We start from the raw sequence: 26,253 nt of genomic DNA, 5'->3' as shown, positions 1-26,253 counted from the left end.
TATCCAGTTTTCTACTCCATGTGTCACCGTAGGTTTATATTGTTTTGTATATTGCCATGTTGGTCTATCTTGATATTTCTTTATTATTAAGGAATCCTCTATTTAGTGTTTGGATTCTACTTTATTAATGTAAATTAATAAATATTGTATTAATAGTAAATATTGTTTCACTTAATTTTTTTAAATAATTTATTTCTTTATTATATTCGTTTACAGAATATTAAATATACTATTTTTTCTACTTCATTAATTGCTGTTCTTAATTTTCTACTTTGGCAACGCTGTTCTTATAGAAACATACCTACCTACAAAACGAATTGGTTCCTGCCGAACTGGTGGTCCTTTGTTCTTGTATCTTCTATATCGTTTTAAATACGCTTACTTATGTTGCTCCTGCTAATTATTATGTAATAAGCGCATACCTACATGAAATTTTGTCCTATTCGCCGTGTGCAACTACTTGGAGGGGATACGAGAGACGATCGTGCGCGAATAGCGGAGAAATCTTTCAACTTTCTTAAATAATTCATTGTCAATTGAAATTATCAAATTGACGTATATTTCATAAGGCCTATTCGCGCTGTGTACCCCGAAGGTACCCAGAGGGAGAACATCTGCGCATTACAAAATTGGACGTTCAATAAAATTGAATATTTACCACCAAAAACCTAATGCGCAGGCGATCTAACTCTGGGTAAGTTCAGGGCATGCTCCACGAAGTCCATATTATCTACTGTCAATGAAGAAGAAAAATTATATGTTGCTCCACAATATTGATATGATATGAAATTATTATATAAAAGTAAATTTAATTAATTGTATTTTTCTTGTAGAAGTGCATTTTAATAATTATTTTATTTACTAAATATACAATTATTGTTAACCTTTTAATAACATAATAACATAACATAATAACATAATTGGCCAATATAATTAAAAATGCTAAAAGTGTTGCTGAGCTATAAAACCAGGTGTCGCTTTTCCGAACTTACACGGTCCTAATACTGTATGTATTTGAGCCTTTTTAGGAAACCAGTGGCAAGACTCAATTGCCCATAAGGGAATTGGCGCCTAAATTTGATAAATCAATAAATGAATACTTCAATCAAATATCGTGGTATAACACGGTTACAGTCATTGACTGATTTATACCAAAAGAACGTAAGACGCTAGAAATCCGAAACACACAAAGCTATTTTCGATTATGAACAATGTTTATCAATAGTACGTTCCTTAACGGTAAAATATTGCAAATTCTCTAAATTTTAAAGAACCGCTTAGGACATGAAATTTGGCATACAATAGCTACCAAGTCAAAGTAAAAAAGTGATGTTGTGCCGATGTGTGCTTTTGCCCTGGGGGTGTGTTTCACTACTTCTCGGGAGTGAAAAAATATACGTACAAAGTAAGTAAGTCCGGGAATGGATAAATTGACTAATTTTAAATAACTTTTGTTCTATAGAGTTTTTTCATTAAGTCAATACTGTTCGAGTTATTTACGACTGAATATGTTCATTTTTCAACAAAATAACCACGATGTTAGACGGTTTTTCGCAAATAAATCAAAAAGTAAGTATACTGTCGAAAAAAAAAATATTAGCAAAAATATACCCTGCAAAAAATTGAAAAAAATGGTGTATATATTACGTCTCTATACCTAGTAGAAGCCAGAGTTATAGCTAATGAAAAATAGGTTCATATTCGTCAAATTCCAAATGGAATACTTTATTTTAACGTGAAATAACCAAAAATAAAGCACTTTTTGTGGAAAATGTATTACGACTTATTTAAACTGTTTAAAGTAAACAATGTATGCTCAAAATAAAGTTAATCCCTTTTTTTGGTAAAAAATCGGGAAAATCGCCTCCTAATTAGTATCTCAAATGAACTTAATCGTTACCACTTCACAAGTTTCTTTACTCGTGTATGTATTGTTTATATAATCTGTAAGTTTCATCGGTTCAAAGTCCTTATTTTTGAGAGGGCTGTAGTTAAAGGGGCTTGAACGAGTCACTGATCACGAGTGTATGCAAATTTCGAAACATCAAATCAATTTTTGTCTTGCAGAAAAACAAAAAAATACAAGTTATTCAGAAAAGCAATGCTGACTTTTTTTGTTTTTTTTTTGTAATTTTTGGTATCTAACAATTTTTAAGTTATTTTGAAAAAAGCAGAAATAAAAATCTTAAAAATTTTACTTTAAAACCAAATTTTTTCAAAAATAAGCACTATGAATCGATGAAACTTACAGATCATATAAACACAACATAAGTAAAATAATTTGTGAAGCGGTAACGATTAAGTTATCATTTAAGTTGCTAATTAGGTGATCTTCCTGATTTTTTTGCCAAAACAAAAGGGACCAACTTTATTTTAAGCGTAACTTGCTTACATTTGATGCTAGAAACTTGTTATTAAAACAGAAATAAAGCCTTTTTTAAACAATTTTAAAAAGTTATAATGGGTTTTCCGCAAAAAAAGCTTCATTTTTTGGATATTTCACGTTGAAATGTTCCATTTGAAATTTGGCGAATATGAATCTATTTTTCATTGGCTATAACTCTGGTTCTACGAGGTCCAGAGACCTCAGGCGTACACCCTTTTTTTACTTTTTTACGGGCTATATTTTTTCTAAGAATATTTTTTCGACATAATACCTACTTTTTGAGTTATTTGTGAAAAACCGTCTAAAAACGTGGTTATTTTGTGGAAAAATGAACATATTCACTCGCAAATAACTCGAAAAGTGTTGACTTAGCGAAAAAGCTCTATGGAACAAAAGTAACTTAAAATTAGTAAGGTTATTCATTTCCGGTCTTATTTTGGACATATATTGGTTCACCCCCAAAAGAGAGTGAAAGTCACCCCCAGAGCAAAAGCACACATCGGCAGAATATCACTTTTTTCTTTGACGTATTGGCTATGCGTATGCCAAATTTCATGTCAATCCAAGCGGTTCTTTAAAATTTACAGCAAAAACCGTGAAAGAATGTACATACTACAACACTGTCATCAAATTAAAAAAAAAATAATTAATTTAACTTCAATCAATTGATATAAGCAAATCAAATGTATGTTTTTTTCTTTTTCACAATTTTTCACAATTCAGTCACAGAATTGCGACAAAGCAGAGCGAAATTGAAAATGGAAAGTAAAAAATTGTGTATTCCGTCCACGGAGTGTTTGTCACCAGAGTTACCGCACAATTAAAAAACTCAATTGAAAACGTATTTAAAAGACATTTCGTTCAATTAAACAAATTTGACGGCATTAAATTGAATTAAATGTTGCGTAGTTGTAGATTTGGGTCGGGCTGAGATCTTTTCTGCTTTTCGAGAGGTTAAATAAACCGTTTTGTACAGTGGATGAATGTTATTTCCAATGTGAGGTTTCTTTTTGCAAATAAATGAAAATATAAAACCTAAAATCTTTTATAAAAGGTATATTAGTTAAAATCCCTATACAGGGCTACATCAAAGACATAACTAGTTTTCAATCGGTTGACCGATCATCATCAGTGTAATCTTAGAATCTAACATGCTAACCACCAAAGTAAAAAATATTTCGGTATACCCTTTATAATTGATCCGTCATAGGAACATATGAAAAAGATGTGATTTATAACATGGATGTATAAAATATCCAATGTTTTAAGCCCGAGGTACCAATGAGCTCAATTTGACTAGTTCACATCATGGCTGTATGGAAGCAAGTCTTATAGGGCTGTATAGGGATTTTAACTAATATACCTTTTATAAAGTATTTTATGTTTTTGTAATGGTATACAGCCAACTACAAAAATTTTTTCCTCGTGGATATGAAAATATATTACTCATATCTACAGTATGATGCAAATAAAAGGAATAAATTATTTATTTCGTAAGCCAATTTTTTAACATAAATATTACTATATTATTATCATAAATATATTAGTGACGTCATCCATTTGAGCGTGATGATGTAATCGATGATTTTTTTAAATGAAAATAGGGGTCACGTGCTAACTCATTTGAAAGCATATTCCATTCTCTATTCAGTAATATAAACATTATCAGAATTATTTATACAGGGAATTCAAAAATTTTTGAAGTTAAATTTTTTTAATCGCGTTGGGAGTAAATTTATATGTGCGCGAATTCATCAAAAGTCTTGTTCCTGGGCGCAGCTCAAACGTGCTCTGATTGGGTAATTACGATGACCTGTCAATAATTGTTCAATATGTCGGTTATGGGTAAGGGTAAACAAATGTTGTGTATATTAGTTTTTATTGTTGTGAGGGCAGAGAAAAAGGCAAGATTATAATTGTAGTGACTTTTTACCTGGTTTTTTAAAGCAACAGGTAAGTACGTAATTGTGAATGTTTCAGTACCGTTATAAAAAATTACATAGGTAATTACCTATTTGGAAAATGTAAAATAAACCTACCTAGTATGTAATGCTTTGATTTACATAATTTGATTACCAACAAAATTTCTACCAATATTCATCTAATATTGTTTTCTTACTCTATGTTTTGTTGTATTTTAATATTTCAATTCCACAAAAATCAAACTAATTTGGTTAAATTCAGAACTGTCAAAAGTTTAAAACGTTCAGTTGGCCTATCTTCCAACATAATGCATGTCTCCGTAGCCAAAATCTTAAGATGATTGAATTTCAAAACTAACCGCGCCAATGTACGCGGGTTCAATCCCCAATACAAACCTTTATTTTTTTATTTTTTTATACATTTTATGATTGTAAATATATTATTATATAATTTTTTTTCATGAAATACGTATTTAGTTAAAAATTTTCCAACAATTATTGTTCAGAAATAATTTTTGTGGCATTTTTCAATGTGTTTCTGTGTGTTTTATTCTTTTATTTTTTTTGGTATTGTTTTAATAAAATTTTTTGAAAAGTAGTAAGTATTAAAATAGTTTAATATTTAAATAAAATATAAATAAACTGTTTAAAGTAAATTAATTTCGTTGAAATCATAATAATAGAAGTATAACTTCTTACGTGCGTACAAAGTACACACACATTCTTTTTTTTTTTTTTTTAATTAAATTAATTGACACTAAAAGACCAAGGAAGAGTTGGATAGACGAAGTGAGAACCAATGCTAAAGGGATATTGAGGGTGGACAACTGGAGGAGAGCAGCCAGGGACAGAGATACTTGGAGGCGGATTCTTGGGGTGGGGGCTAGGACCCGACTTGGACTGTAGCGCCATAGGAGAGAGATACACAAAAAGAAGAATTAATGTAATTTTAAATAATTCAAAATACATTTCACTGCTGTCAGAAAACAGAAAATAGTTATTTATGAAACAGTTCGTGAAGTATGCTTTTTGCGAACGCACGCGATGTTTAGAGCACGGACGACAGCGGCGCGAGTGCTATACATCGCGTAAGTTCGCAAAAAATACTTCACGCACAGTTTCATACAATATTTTATCTACGATAGACAAATAAAAAAACTGTAACTCACGCACACTTTAATTCCTTCACGCACTGCTATCTATAATAACAGTTTTCACAAACTAAAAACGTATACATAATATGAGATATAGTAGATAAAAAAATGTTTATCTACTGTATGTCATATTATTTATAAGTTTTTAGTTTGTGAAAACTGTCATTATAGATAGCAGTGCGTGAAGGGTTTAAAGTGTGCGTGAAGTAACAATGTATTTTAAATGGGATTTACTTTTTCGCACACTTTCAATGGGTTTTTTGGCACACTTTCATATAATCAAATATCCTTAACTTTCGCGTTGTCATGGTGATGACAATATGAGCAATAACTTACAACAAATTTTTTGACAGTTTTGTGGTTTGAAAATAGTTAGGATTTTTAAATGTCAAAGTTCTAAAAATTTTAGAATAGAAATAAATTGCAGTGACGAAGAGTTACAGTTTTTTTTATTTGTTTATCGTAGATAAAATATTGTATGAAACTGTGCGTGAAGTACTTTTTGCGAACTTACGCGATGCGATTGTTTGCTAAATTAAATTTTTTTTCTGTTTTATGACAGCCGTAAAATGTATTTTGAAGGAAATAAATGACATACATTCTTCTTTTTGTGTCAATTAAAAATAATTATTTTGGACAGCCTGTATAATGTGAATGTTTATATTACTGAATAGAGAATTGAATAGCCTTTCAAATGAGCTAGCACGTGACCCCTATTCTCATTAAAAAAATAATCCGTTACGTCATCACGCCCCACTTAAAAAATAAAAATCGACCTGTTTCAGGATTTTTCCATTCACCGGCTTACGAAATAAAGGATTTATTTCTTTCATTTGCACCATACTGTATATTGTTTCTATTTCCTAACCGTGAATTTTAAATAGAAACATTTTAAATTTCTGGGTTTATCGGCCTGTTATTAATAAAACACTTTGTTATTGCTAAACGTTTCAGCTATCTTGACCATTCTCAATAAGGACTTTAATTAAACAAACATGTAAACGATACTTACACTGATACCATGGGGTAGACAATTGAAACTACAACTGGTTCAGAGTTGTATTTAAAATACCTGCCAATGATGCATTTATAAACCTCTTAACTTAATAAGTGTGATATATTAGACACATCTTTTATATTGGTCTTATTATTGATACGATTTTGATTTTTTTTTGTGTAAATTGTCTCTAATATACACATACTGTAACAAAAGATGTAAACCTCAGAATCACTGGACCTCAGATACCACTCATATAGGACTTTTTATTTTCTCAGTGTCTGATTTAAAAGCATAGCGTCTATTAAAAGTTAAATATATCTATAAGAAATTTGTAAATACATTTTATATAGGTATAGACTTCTTTGACTTCCGGCCCTAGAGATATATAGTTTTGTAAAAATTATACGGAATAAAACTATACACACAGTTTAAATCATATTCTCAATTTAAGAAGTTTTAAAACCAACTAATAATTTAGATATTTATTTCGTGTTTCAAAAAATGTAACAAAAAATATTATTAATCTGATTAAAATCAATAGTATTTATATATATTTTTCTTTTCAGAGATCTACAGGGAAATAACATCACAATTCTCTACGAGTCAGATTTTCAAGATCTTTCCAAACTTAAAATTTTGTAAGTATAAAATAACTATATTCCATATTCTACTTTAATTTCTATATCTTTTTATCTTTTTTATTTCTACTATTATTATATCCATTTTATTTTTTCATTTTTATTTCTATATACATATTTGCTGTGTACAGTCTTTGAGAAGAAAAATAAAGCAGCATCTTAATAACAATAGTGTTTATTAAAAAGGTAGAAAAACGTTATCTAAAATGTTGAATATAAATATTGAAAACTTTTACTGTAAATAACCTTACACTAATATTAAAATACCGGGTGTCCACTTATATTTTCTCCCATTTTAACTGCCTATAACTTCTAAACGGCTTAAGACAGAAAAATGCGGTTTTCGCTGAAATGTTTTATTTTAGTAAAAGTTTTGTCTGAATGTATTGAATTTTTTATATCACTTTCAAATACGAAAAAAAAAATGGCGGATTTTTGGAAAAAAAAACGTTGTTGACTTTTTTTTAATGGAACACCCAGTATATTTTTTTTGTAAATTGAAAGAAAAGTCATTCACCTATCCAGTGATAAAAAGTTTTTCAAAATTCGTTGTCAAATCACTGAGTAATTAGTTTTTAAAATGAGCGGTGATATCACATACCTAAATAACATAACTAAGCAAAATGATATTATGTTATGTGATTTCCACATTGCATCTCTCATTTTAAAAATTATTTGCTCAGTCAATTGACAACCGATTTAAAAAAAATTTATATCACTCGATAGGTAAATGGCCGCTTTTCCAAGCTACAAAAAAATATACTGGGTGTTTCAATAAAAAAAGTCAACAACGTTTTTTTTTCAAAAATCCACCATTTTTTATTTAAAAGCGATATAGAAATGGTCATTTACCTAAAAACTTGAAAAAACGGTCATTTACCTATTTAACGATATATTTTTTTTTAATTGGTTGTCAAATAACTGAGCAATTAATTTTTAAAATGAGAGATGCAATGTGGAAATCACATCAATTCGCTTAGTTATGTTATTTAGGTATGTGATATCCACGTTGCACCTCTCATTTTAAAAATTAATTACACAGTGATTTGACAACCGATTTTAAAAAACTTTATATCGTTGGATAGGTGAATGACCTTTCTCTCAATTTACAAAAAAATATACTGGGTGTTCCATTAAAAAAAATTCAACAACGTTTTTTTCAAAAATCCGCCATTTTTCTTTTCGTATTTGAAAGCGATATAAAAAATTCAATCCATTCAGACAAAACTTTTACTAAAATAAAACATTTCAGCGAAAACCGCATATTTCTATCTTGAGCCGTTTAGAAGTTCAGCTAGGCAGTTCAGTGAGGCAGTTAAAATGGGGGAAAATATAAGTGGACACCCGGTATAACAAATCAAATTCCAACAGTATTTCCTGTTCTGTCTGTCAATTTAGGTCATTCGGAATAAAATATCTTTGCTCTGTAATACCTATCGTAGGTATTTAAAACAATTTCTTTTCAAAATTATGTCGATATCCAAATACTTATATTATTTTGTTTGTAGTAACTTCATCTTTAAATGAACATTCCAAATACTTTGTTCTTTTCCTGCTAAGTTTTAAATATTTTTCTTCAAGAGGTTGTCTCCACTGTTGCAGTTTTTATTTAAAGTCCGCTTTCAGTATTTACTACTAACCCTACATCATGAGTTAATCTGTAGTTTACCTGTAATCTGATCCAAACTAATAATAAAGATTAAGCCTAGCCTTGATGCAATCCTGATATCACATGAAATTTATCAGTCTCTCCCACACCTGTCCTAACACTAAGTAGTTGTTACTTCCTCATACATGTTACTCACAATCTTCACATATTCACCCCAGATTCTTTTATTATTGAGTGTCCACCACAGAATCTCTTCCGGAACTCTATCATATCTTTTCTCAAGATCAAGGAATACGATATGAGCATTTGGTTCTTTTTTTCTGTATTTTTTTATCAACTGTCTCATAATGAACATTGCATCTGTTATTGATCTACTTTGCATAATAATTTGTAAACTGATTATAGGATATTTCGGTTTCTTCACGAATCTGTCTATCAATTGCTCCCTCCCATGTTGTCGTTGTATGACTAAGTAGTTTTATGTTTCTGTAGATTGTACATTATTGTATTGATAAACATAGGTAATAATACATTGCTTCTCCATTCGCCTGGCATTTGTTCAAATTCTATAATTCTATTAAATAAACCTGTTAGCAAACTTGTTCCTATCTCTCCTAATGCACTCCACACTTTGGCCCAATATCGTCTGGCCAGCTGCTTTTTCTTTCTTTATTTTGTGAATCACTTACTCGTTTATTAATTTTGTGATCATTGCTGCTACTGTCTCCTTTAACTCAACTGGTTTTCTGCCAAGTTCTTTATTTAATAAACTGTCAAAGTACTTTTTCATTTGTTTATGACATCCTTTTCGTGACTTAGTATTTTATTATTTTCAATTCAGATACATCTAATCTGATTAAAGTCACTAGCTTTCTTTGCTCTATGTTTGGGGATTTTATATATCGTTGTTTCTCCTTCCCCAGTGTTAAGTTAATTGTATAGATTTATATAAACTTCTGCTTTAGCTTTTGCTCCTGCTACTTTCGCTTCCTTTGCTCTCCGACCTATTTTCTTGCCACGGTTTATTAATTTTCCCTTCTCTTTTATTTTTTCTTGAACTTCTTTTGACCATTATCGCATTCCTTTCCTTTATACTCAAAAGTATTTTCTGACATATTTCCATGTATTTCAATAGCAGTATCTGTGTTTCTGGTCATCTTCCTCCAAATTGTATTAGGACACCCTTTTATGTTCCAACACATTTGTTCTACTATTCTTTCTCTGAATTTTTTAGTGTCAACGTTACTTTTGTTTTTTCTTTAGTTCTCGTGTAGCATTTTTTTAAGTGTCTTTTTATGTATTATGAAAACTCGTCTATTTCTTTTGAACTTCTTCATATTTTTACTGTTTTTGGCTTTATTTTTCTATTGAGCTCATGTTTCATTTTTTACATTAAATTACCTTTTACCATCCGATTAGAGATATTTTTTCTATAATAAAATATTTAACCTTGTTTCTTGTTTTCCATCTGGACTTTACCGGTACACGAATATGAGATTATTATTTTATGTAGTTGCTACTAGTTTTTTCTAGATTATTTTTCGTCAAGCGATAGAAATTCAGATGGGAATATTGTAGGAAAGAAGAGATTTTCGATATTTATTACTACCTTAAAACCTTGAAATAAGTGACAAATTTATTTATTGTAGTTAATAGCTAACATTTATATTTTTAAATTCATGAAATTGAAGATTTTCTACCATACTATAAATATTTTTTCTTTTTACATTAAGTTAGGATTATTTTTCGCAGGCAGTTATCAGTTAATTCGATAAGAACAATAGAGAGAGACGCTTTTCAAGATCTAGTAAATTTAGAAAGACTGTAAGTAAGCGAATTAAAAGACTGAGTTCACAACCATTACTTTCTCTCTTTTTTAGACGTCTTAATGGCAACAGTATACGACACATTCCGGAAAATTTATTTTCTACATTGCCTAATTTATTTCGTTTGTAAGTAATTTATTTGTTGATGTTACGAGGAATAGTACAACACTTGTCGTTTTATGTCCTTCGTCTAGAAAAAGGATTCTTATTAAAATATGCATTTGTAATGCAACAGAAAAATGTATATATGTTTAAAAAAGCAAGCAATTTATGTTGCACTTAGAGGCTAGTTGTCTTTGTATATTTTCAATATTTATTTATTTATTTAGCATGTTTAAAAAGCTATAATTTTTAAATATTTCAAAAATTAGAATTATTTTTGATAAAAATAAGTTGTAATCTATTTTATTTTCGCTTTATACAATCTTCAACTTCTTCTTTTTCTTCTTCTTCTTTTTCTTCTTCTTCTTCTTCTCCTTCAACGTATTACTTCTAATTCTTCTCAGTAATCTCACATGTGCCATTTTCACAGAAGTCTTTGTGTACTGCTGTACCGGGTCTCGTTTCTGATGCATATGTCAATACTGGCTTTATGAATTCTTTACTTCATTTCAGTATTAATATGTCGGTTTCGCCATATTATAGTGTTATTAAGGCCAGTCTATTTACATTTTGTACTTGATCTATCACTTCTTTGTCCAGGTCTCCATAGCTGGACAGGGTAATTCCAAAATATTTCTTTTCCATTACTTGTTCAATGCTGATACCATCAATTTCTATTTTATCTGATTGGTTCTTTGCTGATTACTATTGTTTTATTTTTCTGAGATGAGCTTATCATATTAAATTTTTTTGCTCTTATGTTAAATCTGTGCACTAGTTTTTGCAGACTATTTTTATCTTGGGCAGTCAATATTCGTCGTCTGTATAACACAGTAAACTTACTTCTTTGTTTTCCATTCTGTGTCTTCTTTAAAACCCTGTTGTTCATCTGTTAAAGTTATTTACTGGTTCATTATTTCCTATAAATTGTTCGTTGTAAGTTTTAGAGGGGTATTCAACAAATTTATACCTGTGTAGTTTGGTGGCTATTTTTATCTCTTCTTTTGAATGTAGAATTAGTTCGCGTTCTCTATTCATCCGGTATTTTATTGTCTTTTATAATTTTGGTAATTTATGTTGTTAATTGTTTTGTCATTGCTTCTCCACAATATTTCAGTAATTTATTTGGTATTTCGTCTTTAGCTGCAGCTTTTCCGTTCTTCAGCTTTTCAAGTGTTTTTCGAACTTCCTGATTATTTATATTAACTTTTTCTAATCTCAACTTTACAAATTAAATTTCTGGAAAAAACTTTATTTTTCTGAGTTAAACTTGAATATAAACAGACGTATTAAATTGCTTTACTTTACAAATAATCATTTAATACTCAGACAGTAAACCATTATCAGATATTTTTATTGGAAAGTATCAAGTTTATTTATAAAATATTAAATGGACATAAATATTTTTTGTTAATGCGAATTAGTTGAAAAATATAAACTTTTAACATCTTTTTTTTTCTACAACCGTGTTAAAAATGCAATTTTTAGTACTCCATAGGAGCGTTAAAAATGCTACTTTAAAGCACTAGTGCTTTAAAATTTTAAGGCACTGCAGTTAAAAGTGAATTGTCAAATTGTGAAACGTCAAGGTATTTATATTTCATTTATTAACATTAATATTAATAGTACAACTTGCGCAATTTGAAAAAGGTGGTTTAAAAGGTTTTTTAAAATTTAATTTAAACTGTATTATTGCATTTTTAACACGTTTCTAGAAAAAACAAGTTTATGTAACGGTATAATATTTTCGCTAAGAATTTTTATACATTCCCCTTGAGTGTAGACAACCAGTTCTACGGGTCATAGGTTTCATGGTTTCAGCAATTAACAAAAATATTGTATTTTATAAATTTATAACGTTTGTAGAAAAAATATTGTATGATATACGTGTTAAAAAGTACATTTTTCACATGCGTGTCTTAAAATGATGCTTTTAACACTTATATCATAAATAACTATTATTTGTTAATGCGAATTAGTTTAAAAATAAAAACTTTTAAAATCTTTTTAAAGATTTTAAAATCTTAACGGGACTTTTAACAGTTTGTTGTACCTCATAAATATAAATAAATACATAATATATTGTGAAAAATTGAATAACATTATATCTAAAATAACAAATTGACAGGAACCTTGAAGTGTCGAAGATTCTAGTACATACATTTTAATCTAACTGTAATATGCGGTTTACAAAAAAAAATGGTAAATATTATTCTTTTTCATAAAAAGTCTATAAATAAATTTATTAACATTTGTGTTTATTTGATAAATAATTTAGATTTAATATTTAATGATGATAATTTGATAAATAAATTATTTATTATAGGGGAGTGCAATTAGAACGAAAACATGCATTGTTTCGGATAAATTCAAACAAGCTTATATTTTTCTAAAACTTTTTTTGTTAGTTTATATACATGTTAAAGTAAAAAGTTCTAATCGCAAATTTGGCCGCTTATTGTTTATTAATTGATTAAACAATAACAATTGTTTTGTATAAATAATTTTAAAAATATCGTTAAATTCATCATTTTACTTTGATCAAATATGTTTCTATTTTGTTTTTAATTATACTGAATCCGAATATGGCATTGCAATTTGAAAATTCTTATACAGAAGCTCTTATACACATACAGTGTGTCTGCGTAGCTAGGAACCACATGGATAACTTTTTTATTATAAACTTTACGAAAAAAGGTATTCCTAATGAAATTCTCTAAATGGTCAAAACTCTAAAACTCAACCATCAGATATCAAATTTTATCAATTTTATACGAGTTATGTCAAAAATATGAATTTCGTTAAAGAGTAAAGTACCTTTATATTCCAGCATATCAAAAAATGCTATTATGAAAATTTGTTTGAAATTAGAAACTATGTCTAAATATACAATTAAATTATTCTAATCAAAAAATTTTTTTAAATTTTTTCTCAAATTATGGATACTAATCATTTTATTACAATTATGATAACTATTTTATTATCACTTTTACGAAAAAAAGTTATTTTTCATACAATGCTCTCCCTGGTCTAAAATCTAAGATACAACCATCAGACATCAAACTTTGTTAATTTTATAAGATGTATGTAAAAAATATGAATTTTTCTTAAGAGTTAAGTGCCTTTATTATTCACAATATTTTAATTAGAAGCATGTAATTGAACACTAAAATAATTTTTTTAATTCCAAACAACTTTTTTAATAACTGTTGTTCTGAAGCTATTTTCTTGTGGCATTTTTATAATCAAGTATATTCAAATGGGAAATAAGCCACAATTTTACCTAAAAATGATTTTATTAACGTTTCGACGCCCAAGTCGGGTGTCGTTGTCAAAATACAAAATAATACTAAATAAATAAAAATGTTGTTGCTTAGTAAAAAATTCTTCTAATAATTTATTTAATCTGACTCATTTATATCGGCAATTCAGACACGTATTATACATTTTAAAGTAGACGACTTTAAAATGATATTGCCAATATTGATGAGTTGCGTTCCTGGGACGACTTTACTAAAAGATAGTTCATTCGATTACATGAAATCAATCCCAACTCAAGAATATCCGCCACAAAAAGTAAACTAAATGTAAATTTTTATTTTTGAGAGTAAACTAAATGTAAACCCAAATACTTACGATGTCGGGATAGTATCACGAGGTTTTTCCTGGTTTTCCCTCGTGATTTACTATGGAATCTCTAACGCGAGAATTTCAGTGCCACCGTTGCATTTGGTTGTCTTTTTAAAGACAGATTACATGCTATGATTTTTTGTGGCGGATATTCTTGAGTTGGGATTGATTTCATGTAATCGAATGAACTATCTTTTAGTAAAGTCGTCCCAGGAACGCAACTCATCAATATTAGCAATATCATTTTAAAGTCGTCTACTTTAAAATGTATAATACGTGTCTGAATTGCCGATATAAATGAGTCAGATTAAATAAATTATTAGAAGAATTTTTTACTAAGCAACAACATTTTTATTTATTTAGTATTATTTTGTATTTTGACAACGACACCCGACTTAGGCGTCGAAACGTTAATAAAATCATTTTTAGGTAAAATTGTGGCTTATTTCCCATTTGAATATACTTGATTTCTTAATAACAATTTTCGATATTGTGAAAATTAATGGTACTTTACTCTTGAGTGAAATTCACATTTTTTTACATACCTCGTATAACATTAATTAAATTTGATATTTGATGATTGCACCTTAGATTATATACGCTGCAAAGTATTTTATAAAGAATAACTTTTTTTCGTAAAACTGATAAATAATAAAAAAGTTATCAATATGTTCCAAGTTACGCAGACATACTGTATAAGATGTAAAAAAAATTTTTTTTGCTAAACATTTATTATTGTTGAAGCTTATTAAATCTATTTTAGGTAAGTTTTACAGAAACAAGTTTTGATCACTTTGTACAAACATTTTTTTAGCAGGTAATTTTCGGTTTTTGTATTACATTTTTGTTATCTATCTTAATTTTCTTAAGAGGATCGGTACGTATTTTCGGCTGCAATGCTATTCAAATGGGGATTCATTTTTTTCGAATCCTGAGAAAACTAATAAATATTTTTGAAAAATTTAAACGCAGAATGAAAGACTGCGTTATTAGCGAGGGCCGAAAGTCCCTGAGAACTTCTATAATGTTTATTTTAATAAGTTACAGGGGTGAAACACTAAGAGAAAATTTAGTGTGATTTTTATTTTCAAATATCTCATTCAAAATAAACTTTTTATTTATTCTAAGGGACTTTCGGCCCTCGGTAATAATTTAGTCTTTCATTCTGCGTTTAAATTTAAAAAAAAAATAAACACAATGCCGTGGTAATATTTTCCAAATCTATCTTTGTCTTACAACGCACTCAGCCGAATATAATATTGTCAGCATATATTGTCAGTCAGACACTGACAATCAGTGACATTAAATATTTGACATTGCATCGGGAATATTTTGTGTTATTCATTAAATATTATTGATATATAGCGTATTTGATAAATAATTGATTTAAGACGTGAACTTAATAAAAAGTTATTTATTGTGTACTATTTGTGGAAGATCCAAGCAGAGAATACATCAGGATAAAATATTCTGTGATCCAAGTATTTTGTTGTTAAAGATGTTCAAAATTGTAAGCGTTCCATAACAATATATTATTAAAAAATCACTTTAACACTTTTCCTCTTTTCTCGATTGAGTATTAGTTTTTGTTGTACAAATAAATTATTACAATCACTGAATACATAGTTAGTGAAAAAATTATCACATTTATTAACTGAATTAATAATTTGCAGTTATAAAAATAACAGTTATCCAAGAACATTCAAAAGCCATCTCTTTAAATTAATGATGACATTTTCAAGTAGAATGACATTCTAGTAATGTTTACATATCCATACAAGTGTGAATTTTACTACACGTAATTTGCCGTATAAAGAGAGAAAAAGTAGGGATACACGTAAAATATTTGCGAATTATGTACCCATAGCCTTAAAAAAAGAAATAGTTAATTTTATTTCGAAAGTAAAATAATTTAGTGCATTTTAGAGATTACATCCTAAGCCTTAAAAAAGCACTTATAAAACTGTAATAGATCTGTTCAAACTTGAGTAATACCGTCTTAAAGTGGTGGTAATTCTATGAAACTACGAAGATTTCAAAAATTACATTTACATTTTGAGACGTCATATCATTTGAATTAAATTTTTGAGATTTTTTTAATGAAACATCATTTAGTAAGATGCTTGAAAAGTAAGTTGTGCAAAACTGAGAGTTTCATAAGAAAGACTATATTAGTTACACATTTTTAAATCATTTTTAAACAAAATTCATGTAAGGCTCAGTTTCCGCCCACACCGTAGTTATGCCCGTACATTTTATTTTTTTCTATTATAACCATAAGATAGCTTAATTAATCTTCTTACATGTTCAGTTTGTAAAATTTCATTTGATCCATCAGTTAAAGAATTACATTAAAATAAATCAAGCATGCACTTCGCCGTACGTTTTTTTCCAGAATTTATATTTTCGGAGTTATTTAAAAAACATCTAATTTCGTAGTTCATTTGTTTAATAAAAAAATGAAGCAGCCACTTCTCGAGTAGAACTTTTTGATATGTTGTTTATTAAACATGTATTAATGAAATTACAAAAAGTTCTATTTTGTTTGATTTTTTCCGAAGTGAAAATCTATATGCACTCCCCTATTAGTAATCGAGGATTTGCCGGATGCGCTTCGCCAATCTGTTTGAATTTTTTGGTGAATTCGCCAGTATTCAATTTTTTATCTTTCGATGTTTAGCTATTAAGGTGATACAGTAGCGATCAACAGGTAGCCAAAACGCGTTCCAAGATTGCGGCTGTAATTGTGAATATTTTTTCGAGATATTTGGCACACGTATTCGTAATATAATAAAGAATGGCGGTACAGAGCCCAATTTGAAAAATATATTAATATGTGGAAGTTACTCTGTAATTAAATACAATATTAAAAAAACGAGCCTGTACCGCCATTAAGAAGAACAAAAAAATACACTTTCTTCAAAAAAACTTTTTTATCCGATGCCTAGATTTTGTGTCATTTTGGAACTACTAATTAAATCACAGCAGCGATCAACAGGTAGGTAAAACGCGTTCCAAGATAGCGGCTGTAATTTTAAATATATTTTCGAGATATTTGGCACACGTATTCGTAATATAATAAAGAATGGCGGTACAGAGCCCAATTTGAAAAATATATTAATATGTGGAAATTACTCTGTAATTAAATACAATATTAAAAAAACCAGCCTGTACCGCCATTAAGAAGAACAAAAAAATACACTTTCTTTAAATAAACTTTTTTATCCGATTCCTAAATTTTGTGTCATTTTGGAAATACTAAAATTTTTTATTTAATTATTAGTTCCAAAATGACACAAAATCTAGGCATCGGATAAAAAAGTTTTTTTGAAGAAAGTGTATTTTTTTGTTCTTCTTAATGGCGGTACAGGCTCGTTTTTTTAATATTGTATTTAATTACAGAGTAACTTCCACATATTAATATATTTTTAAAATTGGGCTCTGTACCGCCATTCTTTATTATATTACGAATACGTGTGCCAAATATCTCTAAAATATATTTAAAATTACAGCCGCTATCTTGGAACGCGTTTTAGCTACCTGTTGATCGCTACTGTTTCCTCTTAAGGATTCAAAGCCACCAAATAGATTGTAGAATAGACAATATATTGTGTAAACTGGTGAAAACCCAACTATTTTGTCCTGAACGCGATAGGATAAACCAGTTTAGCCTAGGCCAAGCTAGTTTATCCTTTAATTAATACGCACACTGCAGGATAAACTAGTATTAATAGATAATTAAACTGTAATTGGAAAAATAATCATTTTTATTAAAACGATAATGGTTCGTCGTTAAAATTAATGGACAATTGGTAATACAAACAGTTATATTATAAGAAATAATAAATAATATATTTTTTTATAAAAGCAATAGTTATACCTCAATTATAAGAATTATTATTTATTTTTCCATTGAGTGCTTTGGTGGCACTTGGAATTGCGAAGTGTCATTGCCTTCTTGTACTTGTATCTGTTTGTGGAACAGTATTTGTTGCAGCTACATTTGACAAAATTTTGCCTTGGTTTGCCCCAACAAAAAGTTAGGTAAATTATTAAGTAAATTATATAAAATTATATATAGGTAAATTATATAAAAATAAAACCCAGAATATAGTGTTTGAAGTACACCAAGTTTGGTGCCAACTTTGTAAAATGCTTCGTCATTTGTCTGAAGAATAACTCCAATAAAGTTTCTGAGATCACCTTTGCCTTCGTCAACATCTAAAATAGGTTAGGTTAGGTTACAAATACGTTAGGTAATACAAATTGAAATATATTTTAAAAAATAATTAGACTTTTTAAAACGGACAGTGTTGTACTATACTACTCGTTTTTTCTGTAAGTGGTGTCTTAGAACAATATCTTCCTCACTTTATTCATTACATGCTACAAGCTGTTTCAGTACAAAAGATATTACTTTTTAATTTTTAAAATCATGTAAACAACAACTCTTATCTATCTTTAGTACTGATTTGTCTTCGCACTGCTTAAATCTTCTTCTTAATATTAACATCCATTACATTTTCCATAACTCATATTTAATGAACTTATCCATCATCCATAAATTTTTTCTACTGATTAGATATTAAAATACATTAAATTGTATAGTATCTCACTTTTAGTTCGTAGTATTTCTTTTCAATTAATATACTTCTATAATAATTTATTTACTAAAAACATTTACACAATTCTACGACAGTCTAAATTCGCTGTTCGTGTTATCTGAACTGTGTCTATAAATAGTAATTTATGATTTGTTCTTTGTACGTGCCAATTTGACTGTTCAAAAGTCTTTATTTGGTGTATCAATTTAGAATATGTTTCTAGTTCAACAGCAAGATCTAAATTAGCATTCAAAACCAAACTATCTTATGTACAAAAAACTTTACACTGAAGTAAAGGTCTGATCAGACCATCTTCAGTGAACCTTGAAGTACCTGCTAGGTATCCTCATCACCAAGCAGTGGGTGGGTTTGAATTCAATATTAGGTACATACTTAAAAGTATTAAAATAAACGAAATAATGTTGATGATTAGAGCTTTAACGTTCCGGGAACAATATGTCCCTACTCGAGAACAGCACCCACATGATGGTTGGTCTGCAGACAGTTATTGTTTTATACAATAAGTTATTTAATTAATTTTCTGAAACTGTCGTAGAAATCTAAAAGTCTAACTCAGTAATCAAAGTTAATATTGTATATATATTAAACACACTTGCTTCTTTTAAATCTACTAATGAACTTGGTATTTGGGAAATAAAAAAATCTATTTTGAATAAGAATCTTTATTTAAAATATCTTGGTTTACAGGGATCTTAGCCACAACCAAATCAGTGTTCTTGGCAAGAAGACTTTTCGTGGGATTCAATCACTGAAAAACTTGTGAGTATTTTTTTATTTTTAATCATTATTAAAATATAAATTAGAAATGAAATGATCCAAATAAATTTAGTTAATTATTTTCCTTATTGCTGTAATGCTCGTAAATCAATAGACCTACAATTTTTTTCTTGGGCAATAAAATTTTTTCATAGATGTCAAATATTTTTCCCCATATAAGATAGAGAACACATGATAACCCATATTGGTATTTATAAGCTACGTATTATTAATACTTAAAACAATACTCCCAATATCCATCTTTATTGTTTTGTATATGTATTTTCGGGTATTCTTACAACTGCGATAGCTACCACAGAAGGGTCTAATGAGGGGGACTAATACGGGACTAATGATTAAACTTTTGATAAAACAGCTAACGGTAAATAATGCAGAAGACTTTCAAATGAAATTGATAAACAAGGAAAAACGACAAATATTAAACGACATAAATAAAACAGAGACTGGAATAAAAAATTGGATATATTCAGCGAAAAAAGAGTGCTCACTGCGTAAAGTCCAAAAGAACAAACAATTTATACTAGAAGAAACTTTAGAATTAGTGGCAAAAGAAGAGTTATGCTAAAATATACTACAAAAACAGGAAGCAACACTCAAAAAATGGTGGAGCTGAGCAAGAAAATAAAATGTATGTGTATCAGACGTAAAAACAATCATATAAATAATGTGTGTTATAAACTGGACCAATATGCAAACCGCCACGAAATTCATTAACTATTCAATGAGCTTCAAACTCCGTTTGATCTTGAAGATTTGGAGGTTGCAATGAAAACAACGAAGAATAGTACTCCTGGCTATGATTTTATTACCTATGAATTAATTTATAATTTACCCATAATAGCTAAGGAGCAATTACTTAAAGTTTTCAATAGTTGGTGGGTAGGAGACCAATACATAGATCATTTTAAAAATATATCATACAACCATTATTAAAAGCTAACAAAGACAAAAATTTATCTAAGTCATATCGACCAATTTCTTTAATGTCGTGTATAAGTAAAACCTTCGAAAGATTAATCAAAGCTCGACTAGAATGGTTTTTAGAATCAAATTGTATTTTACCTAGTACACAATATGGATTTCGCCGAGGCCTTGGATCATTGGATGTAGTAACGAAGCTAGTTACAGATATACAAATTGCGTTGTCTAAAAATGAGTACCTAGTTTGTTTGTTTCTGGATATAAAAGGAGCTTATGATTCAGTAGATCTTAACATACTAAAATATAAAATGTGTTCACTTGGTTTCAATAATGAAATCTGTAATAATATATTAAATCTATATACTAATAGAACAATATGGATAAAAGATCATAGAAATATACTACACGGACCAAGAGTTGTAAATCAAGGTCTGCCACAGGGTTCAGTATTAAGTCCAACATTATTCAACTTATATTCTGCTAGTATTCATAGTTTGTTTGACGAAAACATTAAATGTTTACAATATGCAGATGATATCTGTATATACTCCACCCAAAAAACCTACGACGACTGTCTACGGTCATTGAGGCATATAGTTGAAATTATTATACAATGGACAAATGAAAATAATATGACAATGTCCACAGAAAAATCCAATATTATGTTTTTCACCAGGCATAGGTTGCGCGCACCGGGAAACGTAACCTCGAGTGGGCGTACTATACCAGTGGTGAATCAGTATAAGTATCTAGGGATAGTACTAGATAATAAACTTCTGTGGACTAAACATATTCAATACATCAAAGGTAAGTGTAAAAAAAATAAATATACTAAGGTGTATTACCAACAGAAAATGGGGTGCAGACCCCAAAACAGCTTTATTGTTCTACAATGCTTGTATTCGGTCAGTCATGGACTATGGGTGTTAGATATATGGATCAGCAAGCAATACGAATTTAAAAATATTAGATCGGATACAATACAGATGTTTGAGAATATGTTTAAGTGCAATGGTATCCACTCCAACAAACGTTATGCTAGCAGAGTGTAATGAAATCCCATTAAATTTACGTAGACAATTTTTAGCTCAAAAATACTGCATAAAGCTAAGAAACACTGAGTCAGACCTTTTAACAAGTCTGGCTTTATTAAACATGGAAAACTTAACTAGCAAATATTGGAGAATAAAAAATTCACCACCACTAACAGATGCATTCATTGAAACCAGGAATTATACAGATTTAAACAACAGTAAATTATTACCAATTTATAAATTTCCGTATAAAACTTTGATAAAAAAACCAAGAATCATAATTCCTAAATATACAGAATCAAATCATTTAAATAATATTTTAGTAAAATCTATACTGAGCGACTTTGTGGATTATACAGTAATTTACACAGATGGTTCTAAAAATCAAACAGGAGTAGGATGTGCTATGTATGTGCAAAATACCCATCAACATAATAATTATAAATTATCTAGTATTAGTAGTATTTTTACAGCTTAGATTATAGCCATCGAAAAGGCTCTAGAATGGATCAAAGAGAATAATATTGAAAAAGCTGTGATAATAACAGACTCCAGATCTGCAATATATGCAATTCAAAACACTGATTTTAATTCATACAAACAAAAATTTTATGTAATATAAAAAATAATTTGTCTAAAGTGGAAGTAGTATTTATATGGGCAAAAGGCAGTGGTGTAGTGGAGCCGGAGCGGTCCGGAGCGTCGCTCCGGCACAGCTTTTGAAGGGGGAGCGGCGCTCCGGCTACGCTTTTTTCAATCGAATTTTTTATATAGGACAAAAATAGATCTGAAATTGTTTTATTTAGAAAATATTGTTTTGTCCTTTACTAAGTAATTTTTACACGTTAGTTATCGTGGTTAATCAGTTAAGGCATACGCAGCTACGATTAGGTAGTTCGTAATTGTAAGCGCAAAAGTTGAGCGAGCGACTGGCAGACGGGATAGTTGATGGATAGACATGATAGACATCTCAGCGGTCCGCGCCCAGCACTACCGTGTCCGTGTCACCACAACCCTCCCCCCACCACGGAAGGAGGAATAGCCACAACAATATTGAAATATTGTGTCCTTCTTATCTCTCTCCTCTCCCCCTCGATTTCTCTCTAGCTCACTCGACGCTCCGATCACCCGCGCCCCGCCCGAGGAGCGGTAGCGGAGCGAGCTGGCCCTGTACACTGTAGACTGGAGCGATACACACGGCAGTGAGAGCGGCAACAGACTGAGTCGCCGGAGTCGCTTCCCCCACCACTGAAATCCACTCCGTAGCTACTGCGCATCTCCAGCCCACCCGGCCATGCTAATCCTGCTCAGTTGTAGTTGCGTCTCGTCTGCTTTGCATAGTGCACGTGCACTGTATATTAATTTAGTGTTTCTGCTCCAATTATTACGTTACGTGTCGCGGATACCTACTGGAAGAGGTGAAATAGTTTTAATAGTTGTGTTATCTTTGCCCAACGTCCAAATCTGTTGACATAAGCTACCTGTAGTATCGCTATGGATAACTCTAAACCTAAACAAAAAACTTTAACCTCATTTTTTAGTGCGTCGGTGAAACGTGAACTAAACACGTTAGGCCTACCTAAAGGAACCAAGCAAGATAAATCCAATGTTGTTTCGGTTGATGAATTAGCGATTGGAAACTCTTTAAATAAAAACGAACAAATAAGTGAACCCAGCACATCAACGAATAAGGAAAAAGAAACAAAATGGCCTGACGTTTGGACAGAAGAGATGTGGACTCGTAAGAAGGAAACTTATCCTTGGATAGATTGCAAAGAAGGTAAATTAGGCTGCAAAGTTTGTTTTGAAGTCACAACTATGGGTGCTTTTAAGAAAGAACACGTTTCTTTAAGTCATGAGTGGCGCACATTTCAAGTTAGCTGTTACGGCTCAAACCGAACTAACCAGCTCAAATCACTTAGAAAAAAAATTATAGAGCACAAACAGTCCAAAGCACATAGTACTGCTCAGGCCATTGTTGAATCCTCTCATAAAAATCCTATTACGCAATCAGTTGATTCTGCAAATACAGCTCACATGGAATCAACTAAAGCTATTTTTAGGTCAGCTTACTACATAGCTAAGAACGACCGACCATATAACGATCATTTCGGTTTATTAGAACTTCAAAAACTAAATGGAGTAGATATCGGTGTAGGCCTTCATTCAAGATACAGTGCTGTAGAAATTATTGATCATATATCAAAAGAGATGAAGTTAAGAATATTGAATAAGGTTAAGGAAGTTTCTGGGAAAATTTGCCAAAAGGGCATGCCGGTATACTGGGTAATGAGAAAGTGGATGAGTTGGCCAAAGATGCAATAAAAAATGGTGAGATCCTAACTCAGATCTTATCGACAGATGCAATAAATGACGTCAAAGATAGAATAAATAAAATATGGAAAAAACAATGGAAAAATATTTCAAGCATATCAAAAAATTTATATTTTTCTTTACATCAAGAACTTCCTCCGACACTTGAATACATATTTAAGTATAACCTGCCAAAGCAAGATATTTCTACTATCGTCAGATTAAAAACTCGACACGGAAAATATGAGGCACATCTGCACAAATTAGGAATAGTTAATTCATCAGTCTGTTTTTGTGATAATGTTTCGATTAGAGATTTGAACCATATTTTCTTTGAATGCAAAATTAACGAGAGATATATAAATCAATTGTATGACAATTTACGACAAACACAAGTTCATTTTCCAATTAGTATAGAATATCTACTAAGTTGTCATAAAATGGAAATATTTAAATTACTCATAAACTACTTGAAAGAAACAAATATAGTCATTTGAGTCAGATAGGTGGGAATATAACAAAACTAATAAATTGAGGTAAAAATAAAATAAAAATCTGTGGCTAACGGACCCGCATCCAAGCCCTTTTTTCACACACACACACACACACACACACACCACACACACACACCACACACACACACACACACACACACACACACACACGCACACGCACACCCACACCCACACACACACACACACACACACACACACACACACACACACACACACACACACACACACACACACACACACACACACACACACACACACACACACACACACACACACACACACACACACACACACACACACACACACACACACACACACACACACACACACACACACACACACACACACACACACACACACACACACACACACACACACACACACACACACACACACACACACACACACACACACACACACACACACACACACACACACACACACACACACACACACACACACACACACACACACACACACACACACACACACACACACACACACACACACACACACACACACACACACACACACACACACACACACACACACACACACACACACACACACACACACACACACACACACACACACACACACACACACACACACACACACACACACACACACACACACACACACACACACACACACACACACACACACACACACACACACACACACACACACACACACACACACACACACACACACACACACACACACACACACACACACACACACACACACACACACACACACACACACACACACACACACACACACACACACACACACACACACACACACACACACACACACACACACACACACACACACACACACACACACACACACACACACACACACACACACACACACACACACACACACACACACACACACACACACACACACACACACACACACACACACACACACACACACACACACACACACACACACACACACACACACACACACACCACATAAAAAAAAGGTAAGTATTTGGCCCAAGAGTCGAGCCGCTACTTTAAGACATGCAAGACCATAATGGAGAAGTAAAAAACCGACATAAAGAGAATGCTTTACTGTAATGAGGCCGAAATCATTAGACCGGAAGCAGTAGACCGAGCTCATTAGACCGAAAAGTACTTTACCGAAACCTCACTAGACCGAATAGTAGGAGACGAAAAAGAAGGAGACCGAAAAACATTAGGTACATAATACAGGGTGCTCAAACAGGATTGTAATCTGAGCAAGGGTAACATCAACCTTCCTTCACCCTTTTATTTATCGAGGCTTAGAACTGGCAGCACAAAGTAGGCACGCGAGTTTAGAGGTTGTTTTTTCTCTGTTTTGTGTTTTTATTTGTTTTTGGTTGATTTTTTAATTATTTTGTACAATACTAAAAATTAAATACAATACTCCCCCCTGTGGCTGAGTGGTAAGAGCGCCTACCTTTGCATCGAAAGGTCCGAATGGTCGTGAGTTCGAATCTCACCAGGGTCACAGATTTTTTGTTTATTATAAATTAATAGATGAAAATAGTTTCTGTTCTTGTGGGATCGGTACTCACCGGAGGGACCGCAGATGTTCGGATACAATTAGCGTCTCTTTGCAAAGACAATGACATCGACTTTGCCAAGTAACAAGACACTTACTCAACACACACACTAGGTACCTACCTAACTGCAAAAAATCACCGTACCTACCATGCCGATGGCCATTAGTTGTCGAGCCATTAGCTAAATAAAAAAAAATAATAAATAAAATACAATACTAAAAATAGTTTAGAGGT

The 26,253-nt window shown here is 30.9% G+C and overlaps 1 protein-coding gene across 1 annotated transcript in view; it reads left to right on the top strand.

The window, feature by feature from the left end:
- The first annotated feature begins 671 nt into the window (after positions 1–671).
- Positions 672–26,253, top strand: part of LOC114338866 (protein slit) — a 122,725-nt gene continuing 97,143 nt past the window's right edge. Inside the window, exons 1-5 of the mRNA XM_050656894.1 lie at positions 672–694; positions 7,029–7,100; positions 10,462–10,533; positions 10,590–10,661; positions 19,580–19,651. Coding sequence (XP_050512851.1) covers positions 672–694; positions 7,029–7,100; positions 10,462–10,533; positions 10,590–10,661; positions 19,580–19,651 — 311 coding nt within the window. The remainder of the gene's footprint in view (positions 695–7,028; positions 7,101–10,461; positions 10,534–10,589; positions 10,662–19,579; positions 19,652–26,253) is intronic.

This window comes from Diabrotica virgifera, chromosome 7 (assembly GCF_917563875.1).
Source record: "Diabrotica virgifera virgifera chromosome 7, PGI_DIABVI_V3a".
Lineage (NCBI taxonomy): Eukaryota > Metazoa > Arthropoda > Insecta > Coleoptera > Chrysomelidae > Diabrotica > Diabrotica virgifera.
The sequence above is the reverse complement of the archived record's forward strand: the minus strand, read 5'-3'. Positions and strand labels throughout refer to the sequence as shown.